General features: G+C 48.4%; 1 protein-coding gene across 15 annotated transcripts in view; it reads right to left on the reverse strand.

Annotated features, from left to right (window-relative positions):
- Positions 1 to 17,516, reverse strand: part of PTPRF (protein tyrosine phosphatase receptor type F) — a 375,029-nt gene that overhangs the window by 54,984 nt on the left and 302,529 nt on the right. For 10 of the 15 annotated variants that reach the window (XM_072932782.1, XM_030278931.4, XM_041717759.2 and 7 more), the window contains 5 exons: positions 14,971 to 15,552; positions 14,289 to 14,422; positions 13,162 to 13,306; positions 8,265 to 8,570; positions 5,233 to 5,426 (listed from right to left, as the gene is read on the reverse strand). In XM_072932782.1, coding sequence (XP_072788883.1) covers positions 5,233 to 5,426; positions 8,265 to 8,570; positions 13,162 to 13,306; positions 14,289 to 14,422; positions 14,971 to 15,552 — 1,361 coding nt within the window. The remainder of the gene's footprint in view (positions 1 to 5,232; positions 5,427 to 8,264; positions 8,571 to 13,161; positions 13,307 to 14,288; positions 14,423 to 14,970; positions 15,553 to 17,516) is intronic. The other 5 variants (XM_030278944.4, XM_030278937.4, XM_030278941.4 and 2 more) reach the window with 1 other exon arrangement.

The raw sequence follows: 17,516 nt of genomic DNA on the forward strand, positions 1-17,516 counted from the left end.
CTGCATTGGGGTGGTGAGACAGTAGAGCCTGGCTGCTGCCACGCATGCCCACAGCCGTGTTTTTTGTGGTTGGTGCACCAAGGAAGGCTTGCAGAGGTCACACAGAACTCTCTCAGCCAAGGTGATGTGCTACAGCTGACATTACTAAATCTGCCTGGGGGAAACACGGTCCATGGGTTCAAGCACAGAGATGAAAGTGAAGATAGGCATTATTGCCCCTGATTCACAGTATGAGACCTAGTAAACCTTGCTTCTGAGCCTGACCTGCTAGCTGTGAAACTGCTCCAATACCAACTTCCTCAGGACTCTGGGAAGCTCAGCTAACACTGCTGAAGTGTTTGGGAACCTGCAAGTGCAACAGAAGCACTAAACGGCATCAAAGATACAAGTTGCCTTTTGAACTCAGGCTATTCGAGGTGGCTTGCAAAGGCTGCCACCTATTACAGTAGCATAGTACACACCTCAGCAGTAAAATACATGGCATACTTTTAAAATATTTGCTATTTTGTCCTCTAAATTCAGAGAGAAGAAGCTGTTGGAGAAATGTTTCTCTAAGATTTTATTATAGTTCACTTATTAGATGCCATGAGACTGCAGCACAATTATTCCCTAAACCATCTTAACAGTAAATTTCAGCAAAGAGGTCAAGTTTCCCCTACATACTTTTTATAAAGCCAAGACCCTCACTAAATATTATGGTCACTAAAGGCTCTCTTTCCACACACACCTCGGTGCCATCTCCACTTTGCACACATAGCTGAACCCAAGTCATTGCTGTTTATGTCCCACCCATGCCAGCCTGCCCACACCATGGTCAACAGCCACACGCTTCCCCCTGCTGATCTAAGAGCTGGCAGAAGTCCTGCCATAGGAAGGATGCGAGGCCTGGTACTCACTTCTCTTACAAAAGCATGTCCCTGGTGGGTGGAATCCATATGGCTGGGAACACCCCAGCCTGCCTCCATGTAGCTACAGGAGCAGAATGTGACACCTCACTGCAAGGAACAACAGAGCAGAGCTGGGCTCGGGAGGCCTCTTGCAGCATAGCAGGGAGTTTATCATGCCCTAGGATTTTAAACCGAGTGTTTAATGTTCCAACTATGTTTGCTCTAATGTTTCAGTGGACTTTAATCTTGCATTAGATCAGAGTGCAAAGAAATGCCTTGAGACCTGTGCTGGAGTAACAACTGTGAAAAGCCAGGCCTGTATAAATACCTTGGTAGAAATTCAGTTTCATTACGAAAATTTAATCTACAGATCAAAACATTTCCTTCCTTAAACTAGCTCAATTGCTTCTTAACTGTTTAAGGTTGGTCAGTAAGACAAATTGATCTGAAAAGCCCAAGAGCAGTCATAAAAAGAACTGAGAGAGGGCTGTGTGCATGAGGCAGGATGCTCTGGGAAGTGCTAAAGCTAACAGTGTGTATTTATGGCAGCTGCAATGCTTTAATGTTTCGTTTTACACTTCAACACAGCATAGTCATGTCTCACCAGGGAATGGCTGTTTTCCCTGACCTAGGCTTTTGCAAAAGACAGATTCAAGCCCTCAACAGTCCCAGCTATGGGAAGCCAATACTGGTTTTCCTGCAGATCTTTCTCCTCTCTTCTTCAGTAACTGCGGTGCAACAGTGGAACTCCAGACACAGATGCAGTTACTCGGTCAAGGAGATGCAGAGGGGTCTGAGGGTACCAGAACTTCATCTTGGTCCTTCACTGAAGTGCCTCTTGGATGATGCCTTACAGCTTTGTTCCACTTAGGAAGCAGAGAACATCCCACCTCTATGCCAGACTCCCACCTAGACAAGTACACATGTATGAGATCTTCCAAGTACATTCAGAGAAAGATCCTTGACTATCATGAAACGAAAGAGGGAGGCTGTAAATTCCTGTGTTGTGCCTGGGGTAGGTATTGCTCAGGGAGAACTGAAGTCTCTGCTTTCTCCTTTGATCTCAATCCAATAGCTTGAAGTGATTGCCATTTCTTCCTCCTGCTCTTCTGGAGCAAGCTGGTGGGATGTGCACTTAGTTTGCATGCTGTTTGGTGAAGTGATGCCTGCAGAGACCACACCACCCTCCTGTGAGCCTGCAGCCCTTCTTGTGGGCAGCACATACCTCTCCTGTGCCATGACTCTGCACAGCAGGAGAAGGTGGCAGGAAACTCTTCACAAAGCCTGACCTCTGTGTAACCAGCTGTCCCCAGCCAGCCCTGCAAAGTTGTTTGGGCAGGCTGGATCTGCAGGGATGGTGGGGTTAAAGCCCACTGCCCCTCCACATGCAGCAGCTGCCCAGAGATTGGAGACCAAAGAAATGAGGTGGGCCCTTTGTCTGCCCCTGGCAAGCTTACTGCTGGTGTCCCCTGGCCCTGCTATCCCTCACTCCCTTGAGCTGGCGAGGATTTGAAGTGGTGGAGTGCAGCTATTGCACTGAGCTCCTTTCAAAAGCCCTCTCTTGGTGCTTTATGCAAGATCCAGAGCACAGAGATGAATCTTCTGCCATTGCCCACCACGGGACCCAGCTGAGCCGTGGCAGGCGTGGCCCGGGCAAGAGGTGCTGTAAAAACCTGATCCAGCCCTGCAGCTGCACAATCCTGGGAGCTCCTCCACAGGGCAGGGTCACATTTGCTTGTCCATCAGGCTGTCAGTAGGAGGTGAGAGCTCAAACTGGAAGGCACACAGAATTCTGACAGGGGTAATCAGTTACAGGCACAGCCACAGAGGGGAGGGAGAGGCCTCAGCTCCATCACAGGACCTTTTTAACAACTGATTACTCTGCCGAGGCAGGAGGCTGTAAAATAAAATGTGATCTCTCCGGGGCTCCCACGTCTCTGCTGATGTTTCAGTCCTTTCTGCTCAAACGGTTTTGAAAGCTCAGAATCCATATTATCTGCATAGCTAACATCTCCGTTCCCTTGCCTTTTTCCTTTCATCTTCGTTTACTCTCTTTCCATTTCTCATCTTCAATAAGGAAAAATCATGAGTCAGCTTTAGTATCAGTGTCTTCACACTGTCTGCAGGAAGCAGATTATGTGGTACATACCTACTCAAATCAGCAGACAGCCTGGCTAGGCAGGAGGAGGGGCTCTGCCTACCTGTCCAGAGATTTTCTTCTCTGACCCCAAGATTTTCAATCCATTTAATTCTCTCCCTGTGCACTGCTATAAATGTTTGTGAGGGTTTATGAGTACTGAACTGTGGCCATCTTCATCCTGTGACCTTCAGGGGCAGGTTTTCCAGTGTATCTTTTTGTTTTCTTTCGCAGAAAATGACTCTTCCAGGACTACTCAATAAAGTTTCATCTGGCTGCTTGCAAAGACACGCACTGCTGTACTGAAAGATGGCAGCTCTTACAGGGTTCTTCAGCATCTGGAGCAGATGTATTTCATCACAAGCACAGGTCATGCCTGGCTTCTCACTCTTTTGGGAAATAGAGATCTCTTCTGCCAAGTCAGTGAAACCTCTTCCCTGCAGGGTCGGCATTAGTTTATCCCAAGAGTGACATGACTTTCAGAGTAGTCGCTTCTCTGCAACTACCATTTTAACTTCCAAAAATTACAGTGGATGAGTTCACCACCATACACAGCAGGAAAAAATATCACAGAAATCAAGAACTTTCCCATATAAATTCACCAAATATGGAAGACTGACAAATGGCCTGAGAGGCCAGGAAACTTCTAGGAACTTGCCTCCTTGATGCACACATTGAAACTAATGCAAAATCCAGCACTCCTTCAAAAGTTTCTGGCTCTGGCATCCTCATTCTGCACATCAGCATGGGATTTCTCTCTCTGAAATGTATGAGTAAGGAGTGAAACCAGAACTGGCTGGGCAAGCATAAAATATTTGAAAACACCAAGAAGAAAAACATTGCCAACTTCGCCCACCTACACTTGGGACCAGCCCATTAACTCCAAACTCCAGCTGAACAACACAGCCTCAATTGTTCTAACAACACAGAAAATTATATCCTCCTGGCATAAGTAAAGGCCAGTAAGCAGCTTCTCTAGCAACATCTGAAACATAAACAGAGACATGCCCCAGACAACACTGCAAAGGACCCTCAAAGTCCCTTTAAAGTTTTCCCCTTCCACATTTATTACGGAGCTTTATCCTTCGGAACATGAGTGGGGAGTAAAGCTGCCTCTGTGCACTGCACTCCCCACTGACAAACGCATAAATGATTCACAGCTGCATTCAGGAGACAGATCAATTAATCGTTGCAGCTCTCCAGTATTTATACTGGGCATCATTCAAGCAAGCCAGCTCTGAATCGATTCCTTGTTGCTTCCAACAGCAGCAGATCCTGTTCTTCATTTATACGATTATCTTAGTTGAGAACAGTGTGGGTCATCCAGGATGAAGGACCCCTGCTCCAAAGAAGAGTTGTATTTCATTGCACACGGGGACCAAAAACTTCCCTGGACCTTGGGAAAGAGGCAGCTAGGCATTCCTGGGCTGTGCAGAGTGCACAGCTGTGCCTGGAGAAGTGTGAGGGAAGGGGGCTGCAGCTCACAGCCAGGGAGATACCAACGAGATGGGCCAAATATGAACAGATTGTTGTGTGGGGATTGCAGAAGGACAAAGTCATTAGCAGGGCATGTGGACCTCTACCTCATTTTTTTTCTTCCTCCCCAACCTTTCCTAGACTAAGTTGGCTTCACCTAAATTTTGTTTCAAGAAGCAATGCAACACCAAGTCCCTGCCCTGCAAAAGCAGGAGGGAGGGGAGGCTTTGCTGAGCCAGGAGATCTGTTCTGCCTGGCATGCTGTGCCCACACAGGGGTGCAGAGCCACCCCTGTGCCCCACAAACAGGCAGCACCCAGCAGATGCGACCGAGAAAGACATTTTGCCCTGAACATAATCAGCAACACAAAAGAAACAGACTCAAGGCTTATTTAAAACTTTCTGACCATTTATAAATGGACTGGCAAAGCACAGTTTGCTCCAGCTGGAGTCTGCACAGGATGTGGCAGGCAGAGATGTACATATCAGACCAGGGGTAAGAGAGGAACATCATCCAAAACATCATTTTTTCTACAGTAATCCTTCCCTGATTAAACTTTTTACCCATGTTTAAGCCACAGTTTAAGGATAAACTGCTTGCCTTGCCCAGGCAGGCTGAGTCCCACATTCTGGAGCTGCAACACGAGGCCAAGAAATACTTTGATCCAGCCAGCCTGCCCTCTGCAGAGAGGGAAGGTGCCATGCCCACCATCTGGTGGTCCCCACACTATACCTGTGCTTCTGACAGCATGACGTCCTTGATCACTGGCTGCCCTCGGGGCTCGTTGTTTTCCAGCTTTACGTAGGTAACCTGATACCCGCGGATCTGCCCATGCTGCTTGTTGGAGATGGGCAGCTTCCAGCTCACTCGGATGGCAGTCGAATTCACAGACTCCACCTCCACCTTTCGCGGTGGGGCACTGGGCACTGCAACACACACGGGAGAACAGTCAGCAGGTAACACACAACCACTGTCCACTACCTCTCACTCCTTTGCTACCTTCCCCCCACCTCATTGCCAGGACAGTCCCACTGGTACAAGCTTCCTGGACCTGCCCAGGACATCACACTGCAATCTTTCAGCGTGACCACATCCCCGATCCCTTCCCTTTTGCCACTCTCAGCAGGAAAGAGCATAACTGTAACATGCAGGAGCACCCCTAATGAAAATCACTGTGCTGAATCAGACCCAAGGTCCGTGTATCCCTCTCATCTCCAGCAAGGGGAGCAAGGAAAAATACAAGAATACAGCAGAATATAAATAATACGGTGACCCTCTGCAGCTCAGGATGCCCTGGGGCACAGGCAGTGGTTTTAAAACCTTCTTTGCATCTTTCCTGACACAACACCTCCTCTCAGATCCATCTAAACTAAGCCAAACAGCCCCAGGTAGCATGACTGGGTGCTGAGCCTCTTTTGCAGGGAGCCCTGGTACCTGCCACCAGCCGGAGCACAAACATGCTCTTCCCCAGTGAAAGAGAGAGGTTAATGAGGGGGAAAAGCACCATCCTAAAACAATAACCCAGAGCTCAGAGACAGCAGTCACTGAACTCAGTCAGATAAAGGGGCCTGTGGGGATTGTGACAGCTCTGGGGACTGTATTTCATGCACGGCTAGCTGAATGCTTTTTGATAATAAAATGAAAAATTACACTGCCCAGAAAATATCAATTTTCTTGCAAGGTGAGGCCCGTTTAAAAATGTATTTATACCCTATTTACCATTTGGAAAAATTACCTCCTTATTATATTTCGCTCTTGCATTGACTGTGACAAAAATGTCAATTCTAAAAAATTAGCTTCTCAGTTGCTCCTGGAAAGCTCCTTCTAGCTGAAGCAACTGGGAGTAGAGGTGTGCACTCTCTGTGGAAGATACTGATGCTACCCAAGTGCCCAGTACCAAGTGAAGGACCTGGACTCCAGCCTATCACCTCATCTGCAGGACCCTTTTCACCTTCCAGTGCCCTGGGAAGATCTGGAGGTTTGGAACCTCATACGCCCCAATTCTCAACACAGCAAGAAATCAGTATTAGATAATTAAGGACGGATACCTGACAAGCAGATGTAATGACTACTGCTATTTCAACCAACTAAATGGGAAGAAACAGCTACCCAGCAGGTAGGCACAGTTTTTAAGCTGCAGGGCAATTAATTATTTTTCTGCAGATGTCCTTTGCAATTGTAGATAATTTAATAAAATACAGAAAGGAGGAACAGAGCATTTTAGCACCAAGAGGCCAACTCAAGGTGTGGGAATGGTGGGGGCTGTGCTTGAACAGTTACCCCCTTCTGCCTGGAGCAGCCTATGCTGTAATCCACAATTCAGTTAGTGCAGTGACCTTGCACAAGCCACAGGGCTCTCCTGTTCTGGCAAGGCACCTGCCCACACACACAGCTGGGAGTCCAAGTGGAAAACAAGATCCTCCCAGAAAACCAGACAGAAGCTGTGTGTCAAGCTCTGCTGGCATGAGAAGGCAGGAGGCTGCAGCAGGACACGATATGGGGATGCTGCAGGGACACAAAAAGACGTGAATATGAGCAGACCACGGTGTTCTGAGGATCTCTGTCCTGTCCCACTATGGGAAGTATGTGCTACATCTGAGATCCAAACAGGGAAAAGTTCAATTTGTTTTCAGACCACAGTTTAGCATTTCTCACTGCTTCATCATGGGTATCTAGTGAGCAACAGTGTGTCAGAGGAATATGAAATCACTCCTGACAGCTAAGCTGGAATGTCCAACCACGGTGCCCAAAAACTAACTGAGGGAGCTTGTTGCGACATTTCTGGGGTAACAGCTTCCCCTGGGCTACAATTCTGCTGAATGAGAACTGAAGCAAACAATACAGGCAGCAGGACACACACAGATGTGTTTGTCAGCCCAGGAATACAGTCAGCAAGCATTCCCAGATACCACTTTCAGAGCCATGGAGACTTGGGGGACAGTGGCAGCCCATTCAGGGAAACTGTAACATGTCTGGTTTCAATTTCCTACACTGATTGGGTAATGCAGGGATCATGCTTTCTTTGCCTGGATGCTCCATGTCTTTCTTCTCCCATTAAATCTGCAGCTTTCTTGGGTCAGCATGAAGCCACGGGAGCTCCTACTGTCACCCTGAGCTCTGGCACTTTCAAAGGAAATGGCTTAAATCATGATGACATAACTGACAGTCCTGCTAATACAAAGCAATTTCTCTTTAAAGCTGTCGTATCCAGTAAAGTGCTCTGTATGTGTGGAGTTCTGACTCTTGAGTGGAAGAGAAGCTTTATATAAGCTGTGGCTTGCCTGGAAGCTGGAGCAGGACGCAGCTTTCCTGCAGTATCTACAGCTTTCAGATGGATTGCTTTCCCCCTCTCTAGTTTGCTGGATTTCAGGTCAACAAGTAAACTTTAAGTCCTGATCTCACAAGAGAAGCCTTTGGCTGGGAGAGCTCATTCTGCCTTCAATAAAACCACAACAGAAAGCAGTGCAACGCCTCCTTGCATGCACAGGAAGCACTGCTGACACAAACAGGACCCTGAAGGACCATGATGAGGTATCTGACACAACCTGGAGGAAAAACAAGGGCCAGCAAAGCAATTCCCCAACCGTGCTCCAGGAACTGTTGGGATCTGCTCCCTAAAGCATTGCTCCTGACAGCCACTGGTCCTGCTTGAAAGGTGCTCCCAGGTCAATGTCCCTGCTCCCTTTTTCCCCCTTTCCAGCAACTTTGTGAGAGTCCTGGTTAACCCATGGCAGCAGCTGAAGGAGCTGTTCAGTAGCACCTACCATCCTCATCAGTGCGCACGTGCACGGGGATGCTCTCCGGTCCTGGCCCCACATCGGTGTGAGCCCTTACCCACACCTTGTATTCTGTCCATTTCTCCAGGTCCTTGATCTCCCAGCTGGAATGCTCCCGTCCAATGCCATCCACCACATGCTTGGTGTTGTCATCTCCTTCCACTGCCTGGTAGGCAATGGAGTACTGGGTGATGACCCCATTGCGGCTCTGGGCGGGCGGTGGCACCCAACTTACCCGGATGGTGGTGGAGCTGGTGCTTACACACTCGACTTCTTGGGGTGGGGCGGAGGGGGCTGGGGATAAATAAATGAAGTGGGGAGATGAAGGGAAATGAATGGAAGGACAAACCAAAATGCACAGGGAACTTTTACCCAGCCAACGGAGCACTGGACATACATGTGGACAACTGCCTGCCATACTCACAGATCATCAAAGATGGCACTAGGGGGGCAATTTGTATTTGAAGGCCAGATGAACAGCGTGGAGATGGAAGGGCTGCTCTGCATCAGAGAACATCTCTTCCCAAACCAGTTCTGGACACTCACTTTACCAAACACAACAAATTGCAGTAAGGGAAGCGGGGCATGTGGAGGGTGTGAGAGAGAGACTGGTAGGGAGAAGAAAGATGCTTTCAGTGAAGATCTGAAGCAGATGGAAACGAGAAGAGGTAGGAAGCTGCAGAAGGCAAGAGTGGCAAAAGGGAAGCTCACACACCAGATTGAAAGAAGGCTTGTGAAAACTCACTTCTAGACAAGCGGAGGCAACAAAAGTGGAAAAGGAAAGCAGGTGACTGAGGTTGGAGGTAGTTTGTCCTGGTAGGATTTAAAATCATGACCATCAGCTGTATCCTGATGAGGAAGAGTGGTAAAACAAATCTGGGCGGGGGAAGAGAGATCGGAAAATGAGAGATTATTTGGACAGAGCAAAGCATCTTTAGGACATCTGCCTGGTTCATTCCCTTCTCCACCCTTGCAGAACTGCTGTCTGGTTACACCAGGGCTCTGGCAGCATGGGAGAGCACCAGCTCTCATGGCAGCATCAGCCCCCTGTCATCTGGCCTCACTGCCCTGGGATGCTGCAGACACCATGCTTGCACAGAAGGTAAGAGTAGAAGTCTGGAGAAGGAAAGGAGCCCACATAGGGAAGGAACAAGGGAGATGGCTCCATCCATGCGTGCTCATCCAGAAGGAAACAGCCCTAACCAGAGGGGACAGGGCATCATCACAAAAAAAAAAAAACCAGAGTACAAAGGTACAAAGTATCTTGCTTTGCCATGGCAGGTGAAATCCAACTTCCATTCTTATCTGGGAAAGCAGAGGGCAGTAGGATCTCTCAATGCCACTGGTGATCTCTGCTTGCTGGGAACAAGGCCCACTTGCTTGCAGAAACACTTGTAGAGTGCATGTAACTTTTAATACCCACTCCTGTGCTCAAAGAGAAGTGAACATCCCTGATGCTTGGGCTCAGATGCCTGGAGATGAAAGATGAAGGAGAGTAAATAGTGATGGAGCTGCAAGAGACGATGCCTGAACAGTCAGGCTGCTGCTATGGGAGCTACATTGGAGGCAAGAGAAGTCAAAGCAATGCGTGGAAGCAAACAGTGCCTATGTGAGGGAGGCAGCACAGGATCAGCCTTGCCATCTGGTGTAGTGAAAAGGGAGCAGGGGTAAAATGTGAATCCTCACACTCTTTTGGTTAATCAGCAGAGAAGTGGCAGGGAAGAGAGTAGGAAGATATAGCACCAAAGCAACACCTACAATGGAGGGCATAATGTAGACAAAGTGACTGGTGGCATCCTTCAGACAGGACAAGTGAGACACAAGGGGCTTGGCAAACCTTTCGTTTGCCACTGTCTGCCCTTCACAGAAGAGACATGCTTGTCAGCTCCTCCCAGCTTCCCTTGGCATGTAGCAGCGAGCTCATTCTCCAAAGGTAGCTTTGGATGGCAGTGTGGGCAAGTCAAAAGTTGGCCGTTGACTGGGTAAGAGTCACATATATGATATGCAAGTCAAAAACTCAGATTAACACTTAAAGAAAGCAAAATAAAACTTGGTAACATGAGCATGATCAACTTAAAATACACAAGGAGTTGAAGTGTCCCTCCTGGGACCAGCAAAGAGCAGACTGGGTGGCCAGCATGCACCCACACATGCAGATGTACCCACACACACACACTGTGCAAACCTCTGCTGCCTCCAGGCTACTCACGACAGCCTCCCCCGCCGACCCACAGCAACTCTGTGCACCATCCAACCCACCTGCTCCTTAGGCTAGGGAAAAGGCAGACTTAGGACCCACCTTGGTATTTCAAGGGAGAACAGCATTTTAATGCCAAGGCCTAATGGGCACAGAGCTGCTGCTTCTCTCTTGCATCATTCCATTTGCCTGAGGCACTGCAGGTTCCAGGAAAACTCCCCCGTGCTCTTCAGGCCCTCAAAGCAGCACTGTATTTTTGTATTTTTTGCAGGGTGCCCAGCAACTAAGTGAGCAGTTTAGCAGTAAAGACAGCCTAGAAAGCAGCTGCCTGCTCAGGAGATAAGGTCTTGACTGTGCTGCTGAAGAGTTCAAAAGGGCATTGCCTCCCTCTGACCTTTCCACACAAGCATGCCCACTACTCCTCAGCAGGGGTGGGACAAGAAAAGCAAGACCAGCATCCTTCTCCAGCTCATTAGTGAATCATCAGTGATCATGGGCCTCCTACCTTCCCCATGACTGGTTTGTCAGGGACAGGAATAGAGACTGAAGAGAGGCTTTTTGGAAAGCAGGAATCTGACTGCTCCTGCAGTTTGTGTCCCACCTGAACATGCCAAGCCCCATGATCTAACAGCCCTTCTCAGGGTAACCAGATGGAGAAGTGCAGGAAGGAAAACAATTTGAAGCTAGGAGCTGTAGTGTTTCTGGATTTGAAAGTTCTCAGGCCAAAGGGGACCAATCCAACCATCTAATACAAGGCGGTGCTAAGTAAAGACCAAAGGATTTCTGCCTGGAAGTTGTGCACTGTGCACACAACCTCTGCCAAGGTAAAGCACACCTTTCTGAAAGACCTACTTGATTTTGAGTCTCCCAGTACTCAAGGCTCCACACTCCATTGGGACTGTTCAGACAGTGGTTTGTCACCCTCACTGAATAGCTCAGCAGTAACTGCCAGTGGCTTCTGTCATCAGAAATCTTTTCAAGTAGGGGCCTGTAAACCAAGACCGAGGTCACTTCTTGGATCAATCTAAGGATTCTTAGGTCCTCCAGTGTGAGGAGGGCTTCACTGGTCAAACCAAGGTACTCCTGTGGCTAAATGCCAAATCTCTTCCAGCCTATGCACATTTCTCTACCGAACAGATGCCAGAACCAGTCAGCTACTGCACCACTGGCCAGTGAAGTGATAACCTTAAAATCAGACTGGTGTGAGATGCCTTGTGAGCAGACAATAGGTAGAGTAGGTCATGATAAGATGTCTGCCTTGATGAATCCATGAAGCAAAGGTTTCCTTTACTTGGACTGTTGTGAGGCTCTGAAGGACTCATTTATGCATGGAGCTGTCTCTGATTAAGTGTGTTCAAGGATAAGAGCATCTACTGATGGAATTAATTTACATGGCAGGAGAATTACTTCAACCTTTCCTATCAATACAAAAGCTATCTGAAACAGGTATACAAATCCCCATATTCAGAATTTGTCCTAAGTGTTCAAATATTTATAACTGCATGATCTGAACCTTTCTCCATTTTCATATACCTGTCTATTGTGCAGGTCTAAGACATCATTAGCTCAATTAACGAGGTGGAGGAATGCCTGGGACTGGTATGTTAATGAAGCTGAGTTTTCCTCAAAGAGAAGGTCATTCTAGAAGTGAGTAGAGCTGCTCTTCCCTGCCAGAGCTCCTTTTCTAATGGCCATCTCACACTCCTGGTTGCTGTGCATGCTGCCGCCCTCCCTGCAGGGAAAGCTGGCTGCCTGTGCCAACTGCTCATTCCACATAGCGAGTAAATCCCAGACAGACGGTGCTAACAGAAATATCTTTTTTCCCCCTTTTAATGCCCTTTGCATAATGGCAAGCCCAAAAATCGTTAGTGAAAACGAGCTTATCGCAGGGCCCTTTGATAGCCCTAATCTGCTTATGCGCAGCACTTTGAGCTGCCAATCAGAGCAATGCAAACTCCAGCTCTGTGATCACACAGGGCAGAGCCAGGATGAAAGTGATATTGCCTGGGTCACCTCATTATTGAGCCTCTCTATTAACTCAACTGCAGCTCTTTCTGGTTTCCCCTAGCACTGCAGTGCCAGAAGCAGCAGCTTCACTTGCTCACACAACCCTGGCAAACAGTCACTTCTCCAAAATTACTCTTCCAGCTGCCTGACAGCCACAGGCACACCTGGTCTCACAGGATGCCTCACCTTGCAATCAACTGTATGGACCAGGGATGAACTTCTGTGTAAGCAAGGCAGCTGGAATGGGGAGTGAAGGGATGAAAATCCAATGATTTGGAGACAGTCACATTTAGAGCCAAATACCCATATGCTGTCTGTCCAGACAGCTTATCTGCATGGGAGTAAATTCATAGAGATGCACAAACCCACTCAAATCAATCTCTCCAAAGCAATTTCCCAGCCTGTTTTACTCCTCCATCAGTTTTTATGAATCTACCCTAAGGGAAAGACAGTATGATCAAAGGGACACCAAGAAACAACTTACCCCTTGGGTGCACCCACTCTGCCAAAGAGCCCTGATCCAAACCCCAGTGGCTTTCCCCATTACTCCCTTTAGCAAACTGCATGCCAGTATCCCTGCAAACCCACAGGGGCAGAGGCACTGGGCTTCTCTGTGCCCAGGAGATGGAAAATGGACTGCTTTTTCTTTGTCTCCAGCAGTGTTCAGTGTCAGGCACTTACTGGATTGGGCAGTTCTGGCTTCCACCATGGGGGTGTAAACTCCTACCCCCAGCTCTGATCGGGCACCCAGACGGAACTTATACAGTGTGTCTGGTTTGAGACCTTCCACGGCATATGAGGAGGTTGGATCAAACTCCACCTTTTGCTGCCAAAAAAAAAGGAAACAGATTATTTGGTGTAGTTGGAGGATGCAGAAAAGCTGGTGTGCAGCCATTCTGTGCCCACAGAAAGTCACAGTTACGCTGCCAAACCTGCCTGCAGTCCTGCAGGACTCCACAGCATGGAGCTTCTGGGGTGAGACATCAGGACTCTGCAGGGAAGCAGACCTCTGCCACAGCCAAGCTACACTGCCTGGTGTCCAGACTGCACTCACTAGCCTGAGAGCTTTGTGGGAATGCTGGGTCCAGCTATACCAGTTCAGACAAGAGGCAGAGGACACACAAGTTTGTTTTCTCCCAACAGACAGCGTATTGCCTCTGAAACAGAGTAAAGCACTTGTCCTGTAGCAGTCAGGACCTCTAATGCACTGAAACAGTGCTGGAAAAGTGCTTGTTTTGTTGACACTTCACCTGAAAGGCACTTATTTTTGGCAGCTCTCATGCCACTATAATAAGAGGAGAGGGAGAGGACTATAGGACACTCTGATGGTGTCATGGCACAGTTCTTGCTATGCTGTCTTGAAGCCAGCACTACCTTTGATATATCTTGAACTGGACTTCCTTTTGGGACCTGCACTAAATGTGGCAGGGCTCTCTCTAGGCCACCTTCAATCTGCTTTTTACGTCTAACCAGTCCTCGGGCCAGAGACACATGTTGGAGGCCATTTCAGACATGCCCAGAAGTGTGCCTGTTTACAGGCACCAGCAGTAAGCATGCCTCAGGGATGCTGTCACAGCATTCTGAACCTTTCCAGTCCCAAACCAGTCACTACCTACTCTGCTGGCATGAACAAGTACTGCTGAGGTCACTTACACAGAAACCAGAATGCCATGTTCCTACTGCACACCACTGAGGCAGAAGAAACACAAAGAAACAGTTCTGTTACCACCTGGCTCAAGCCCACACACCCTTCCCAAGCTGATAAACTGCAATGTCCAGCCCCAAGGGCTGCCAGGCAGGACTCTCACCTGAGTGACATCCTCTCCTTCCCAGTACAGCAGCTCATATTTAGTAATGCGTTCCTGAGAGGCAGGCAGCCATGTCAACAGGATGCGGGTATCAGACTCTGCTTCTGCCTGGAAGTCAGCTGGCTGGGCAGGAACTGGGGAATAAACACATGGTTAGTGCCAGAAGAGGCGAGAAGAGTTGCATGACTTAACAAAGTCAGCATTTCACCTTGTGAGGATCCTCTTTCATTTCTGCCAGAACATTCCTTCTCCCCTGTACTGCACTCTTAGAACGTCTCAGGCCACAAGCAAGCACCTCTGTCACTCAGGTGTGTGATTATGGGAATCACGCTCACTTCCAGACCCTGACTGCATCCCAGATCCTTCATTCCACATATGTACTCAGACCCCAGAATGGTCCAGCACTTACACAGGTGCCACCCCATGTCCAAGACTTTGTGTCACGTTTTTAGCCACTGTATCTCAGACAAAACTGTGGGCTGTTACTCGCACAGAGATTGATACCAACTCCCCAGGACAATCTGACAGCATGAATCTGATGGCTGTGGGGTGGGAATGCTCCCTCACCCTCTCTGACATGCACTCATTTGAGCGCCAATTGCAGCTGTGATGCCTGGTGTGGGTCAGACACAGCTGAGCTGCACAGTGCTGGGATGGCCACTCTGTCTCACTCCATACGTACCCCCTTGCTGTGTTTTGACCTGGATGATGTCCGAGGGGGGCCCGTCGCCCACCGAAGTGAAGGCCAGGACGCGGATGCTGTAGGTGGTGCCTGTGATGAGGCTGCCCACGGTGGTGAGGTGGCTGTCGTCTGTGTTGTGTTTCTGCCACATGCTCAAAGGCAGGTGCGGGTCGGTGGTGTAGTACACACGGTACCCTCGTATCTGTCCATTGGGCTCCTCCGGCTGCTCCCACTGGACCAGCATGGTGCTGGCACTCAGCATCCGTGCCTGGACTTTGAGGGGTGGACTTGAAGGAGCTTGTTCTCCCGTCCTGGCCTCCACCAGCTCACTGGGGGGACCCCTGCCAATGTTGTTGACTGCGATGATCCGGAACTCGTACTCTGAGAAGGGGCTGAGCCCACCTATGCTATAGCGGGTTGTTGCCACACCATCCACCTCCTGGAACTGGCCCTCCAGGGATTTGGGCTTGTACTGGATGACGTAATATGAAATGGGGTCAGAGTTGCCTGAATCCCAGGTGAGGGTCACGCTGGTAGCTGTTGTTTCAGTCACTAATGGCTCTGTTGGAGGTTTTGGCAGTGCTGCAATTGGAAGGCAGAGAGGTGTGATTTAAATAATTCAGTCAGCTCAAACCTTACAGTGTGCACAGGGATAAAAATGGAGCTGCCACCTCCCATTAACATTCTTCTTTAAAAGGCAGAAATCATTTCATACTCTATAACATGCATTTTTATATTACCATATATTGCTGGAAGTGGTTCTTAATGGAAGGATAAACAGAGCAATCATGTTATTAGATGTGCTTGACGCACTTACCAGCAGCAGGCTAAATAAAAGTAATTCAACGGGGATGCAGGAATGTTTCTGTCATGGGGGTTCAGCCAGCAGTGGGAAGATGCTTGCTGGGTTGGGCTGGCCCCAGAAGCCAGGTGCACAGCTGATTTACAAAGTAAAGCAATCAGAGCACCAAAGTAATCTGGAGTTCTGCCCTTGCTTCCAGAGAGGCAGTATCTTAGGCCAAAGGGAGTTCATGGACAATGCTGTTAGAAGGGTTAACGGGGCAAGGCTTTGTAAGTATTATAGGACATGCAGGAGAGATACAGCCAGAGAAATTATCAACTTTCATATCCACTATTTCACTGGGTAGTGTGTCAAACTGCAACCAGACAGTAAATTGTTACACAAGAACTCTGACAATGATACCTCCGAAGGGTCAATGAGAACATAACCACTGCGAGCACACATTCCCAGATTTACCACTTTACCACAAGAATAAAGAAAAAGAATGAGTGTGTGTGTGTGAGAAAGATTTGAAGAGTACACAAATACTTTAGTATAATGACTGAATTAAAGTCTACAGTAAGTTTAAATCTCTTACAAACCACTCTAAAGTAATTAGTGACTTGTAATGCAGCCGTGCTGGACAAGGAACTAGGGAAAATGCTCAACCCAAATTAAGATAATCAAGAATTTCATTCTTTGGCAAAGCCATGAGGTTTCTAGTTTCCACATGGTTCAGCTGAGGAAGGCAAGCTCCTTAGCATAGGGCATGCCTGCTCTGAGTACGAGAGAGAATGCCTTCTTCCAGTGCTACTGCAACACGAATACTGAGAAGATCATCAGGGGCTGAACTGGCGTGGCAGGGGAGGGCATACAACCCACAGCCAGACACCCGACCACTACCCATGGAGGACTCAGGGAGGGCAAACCCAACCTGCACAGTATTATAGCCTGCAGAAACATATTTCTTACAGCATCCTAGGAACTGGCAGCCTTCCTCAGGCTTTCAAGGACACGTGAAACTCCTTTTCTTTAGAAGAACCACAGGTTTGACTCCTGACAACTGTTGGGTGTGCAGTCTTCATGTGAGCAAGGGCAGGTCTGGTACTTTCAACACACTTAAGTGCAATCAGTTCTGTGTAATTTTGCTTCTCCTGTCTGTGCTGAAAATGGTCTGCTTGCCAGCAAGCACAGAAGCAACACTGGGTGAAGGAGTCTGGGACAGAGGCAGTAAGATATCCAGAGAAAAGGTGTAGAAAAAGCAGATGAGGACACAAGGAGGAAGGTGAAGGGCTAAAGGAGCTGAGCAAATTGCTCCCTGTCCTGTGGCATCACATCAACCACTGAGGGAGAGAGGCAAAGGCATTCCAGCTGTGAAGAGGAAAATGCTGTGAACTGTCAGTGTGAAGGAGCAGGTCCCACCTCTTCCCTCCAAGACCAAATCCCATAATGGCCCTTTTTTCTGTACTCTCTTGTGTATCTACTATAGCAGGGCAACCACTGTGCTCTGTATGAAAAGAGAGACTGGAAAAGGCACTGATGAGCAGGTGTTGTGAGTAAAGGGGGCTGGGTGTGGCTAAGGTTAAAAGCATCCTGTGACTAGCCAAGAGAATTTCCTGTTATCTCCAGGTCAGAGAGAGCTAACACTCAATTCTCTGTTCAAGCAGGAACTCTGTGCTAAAGGTGGTTTTAGTGCAGGAAGGGGCCTGCAAGAACAGACAGTCTCAAAAGATGACATATCTGCGGCAATCCAAGCTACAAATCA

Source organism: Taeniopygia guttata, chromosome 8 (genome assembly GCF_048771995.1).
Source record: "Taeniopygia guttata chromosome 8, bTaeGut7.mat, whole genome shotgun sequence".
Taxonomy (NCBI): Eukaryota; Metazoa; Chordata; class Aves; order Passeriformes; family Estrildidae; genus Taeniopygia; species Taeniopygia guttata.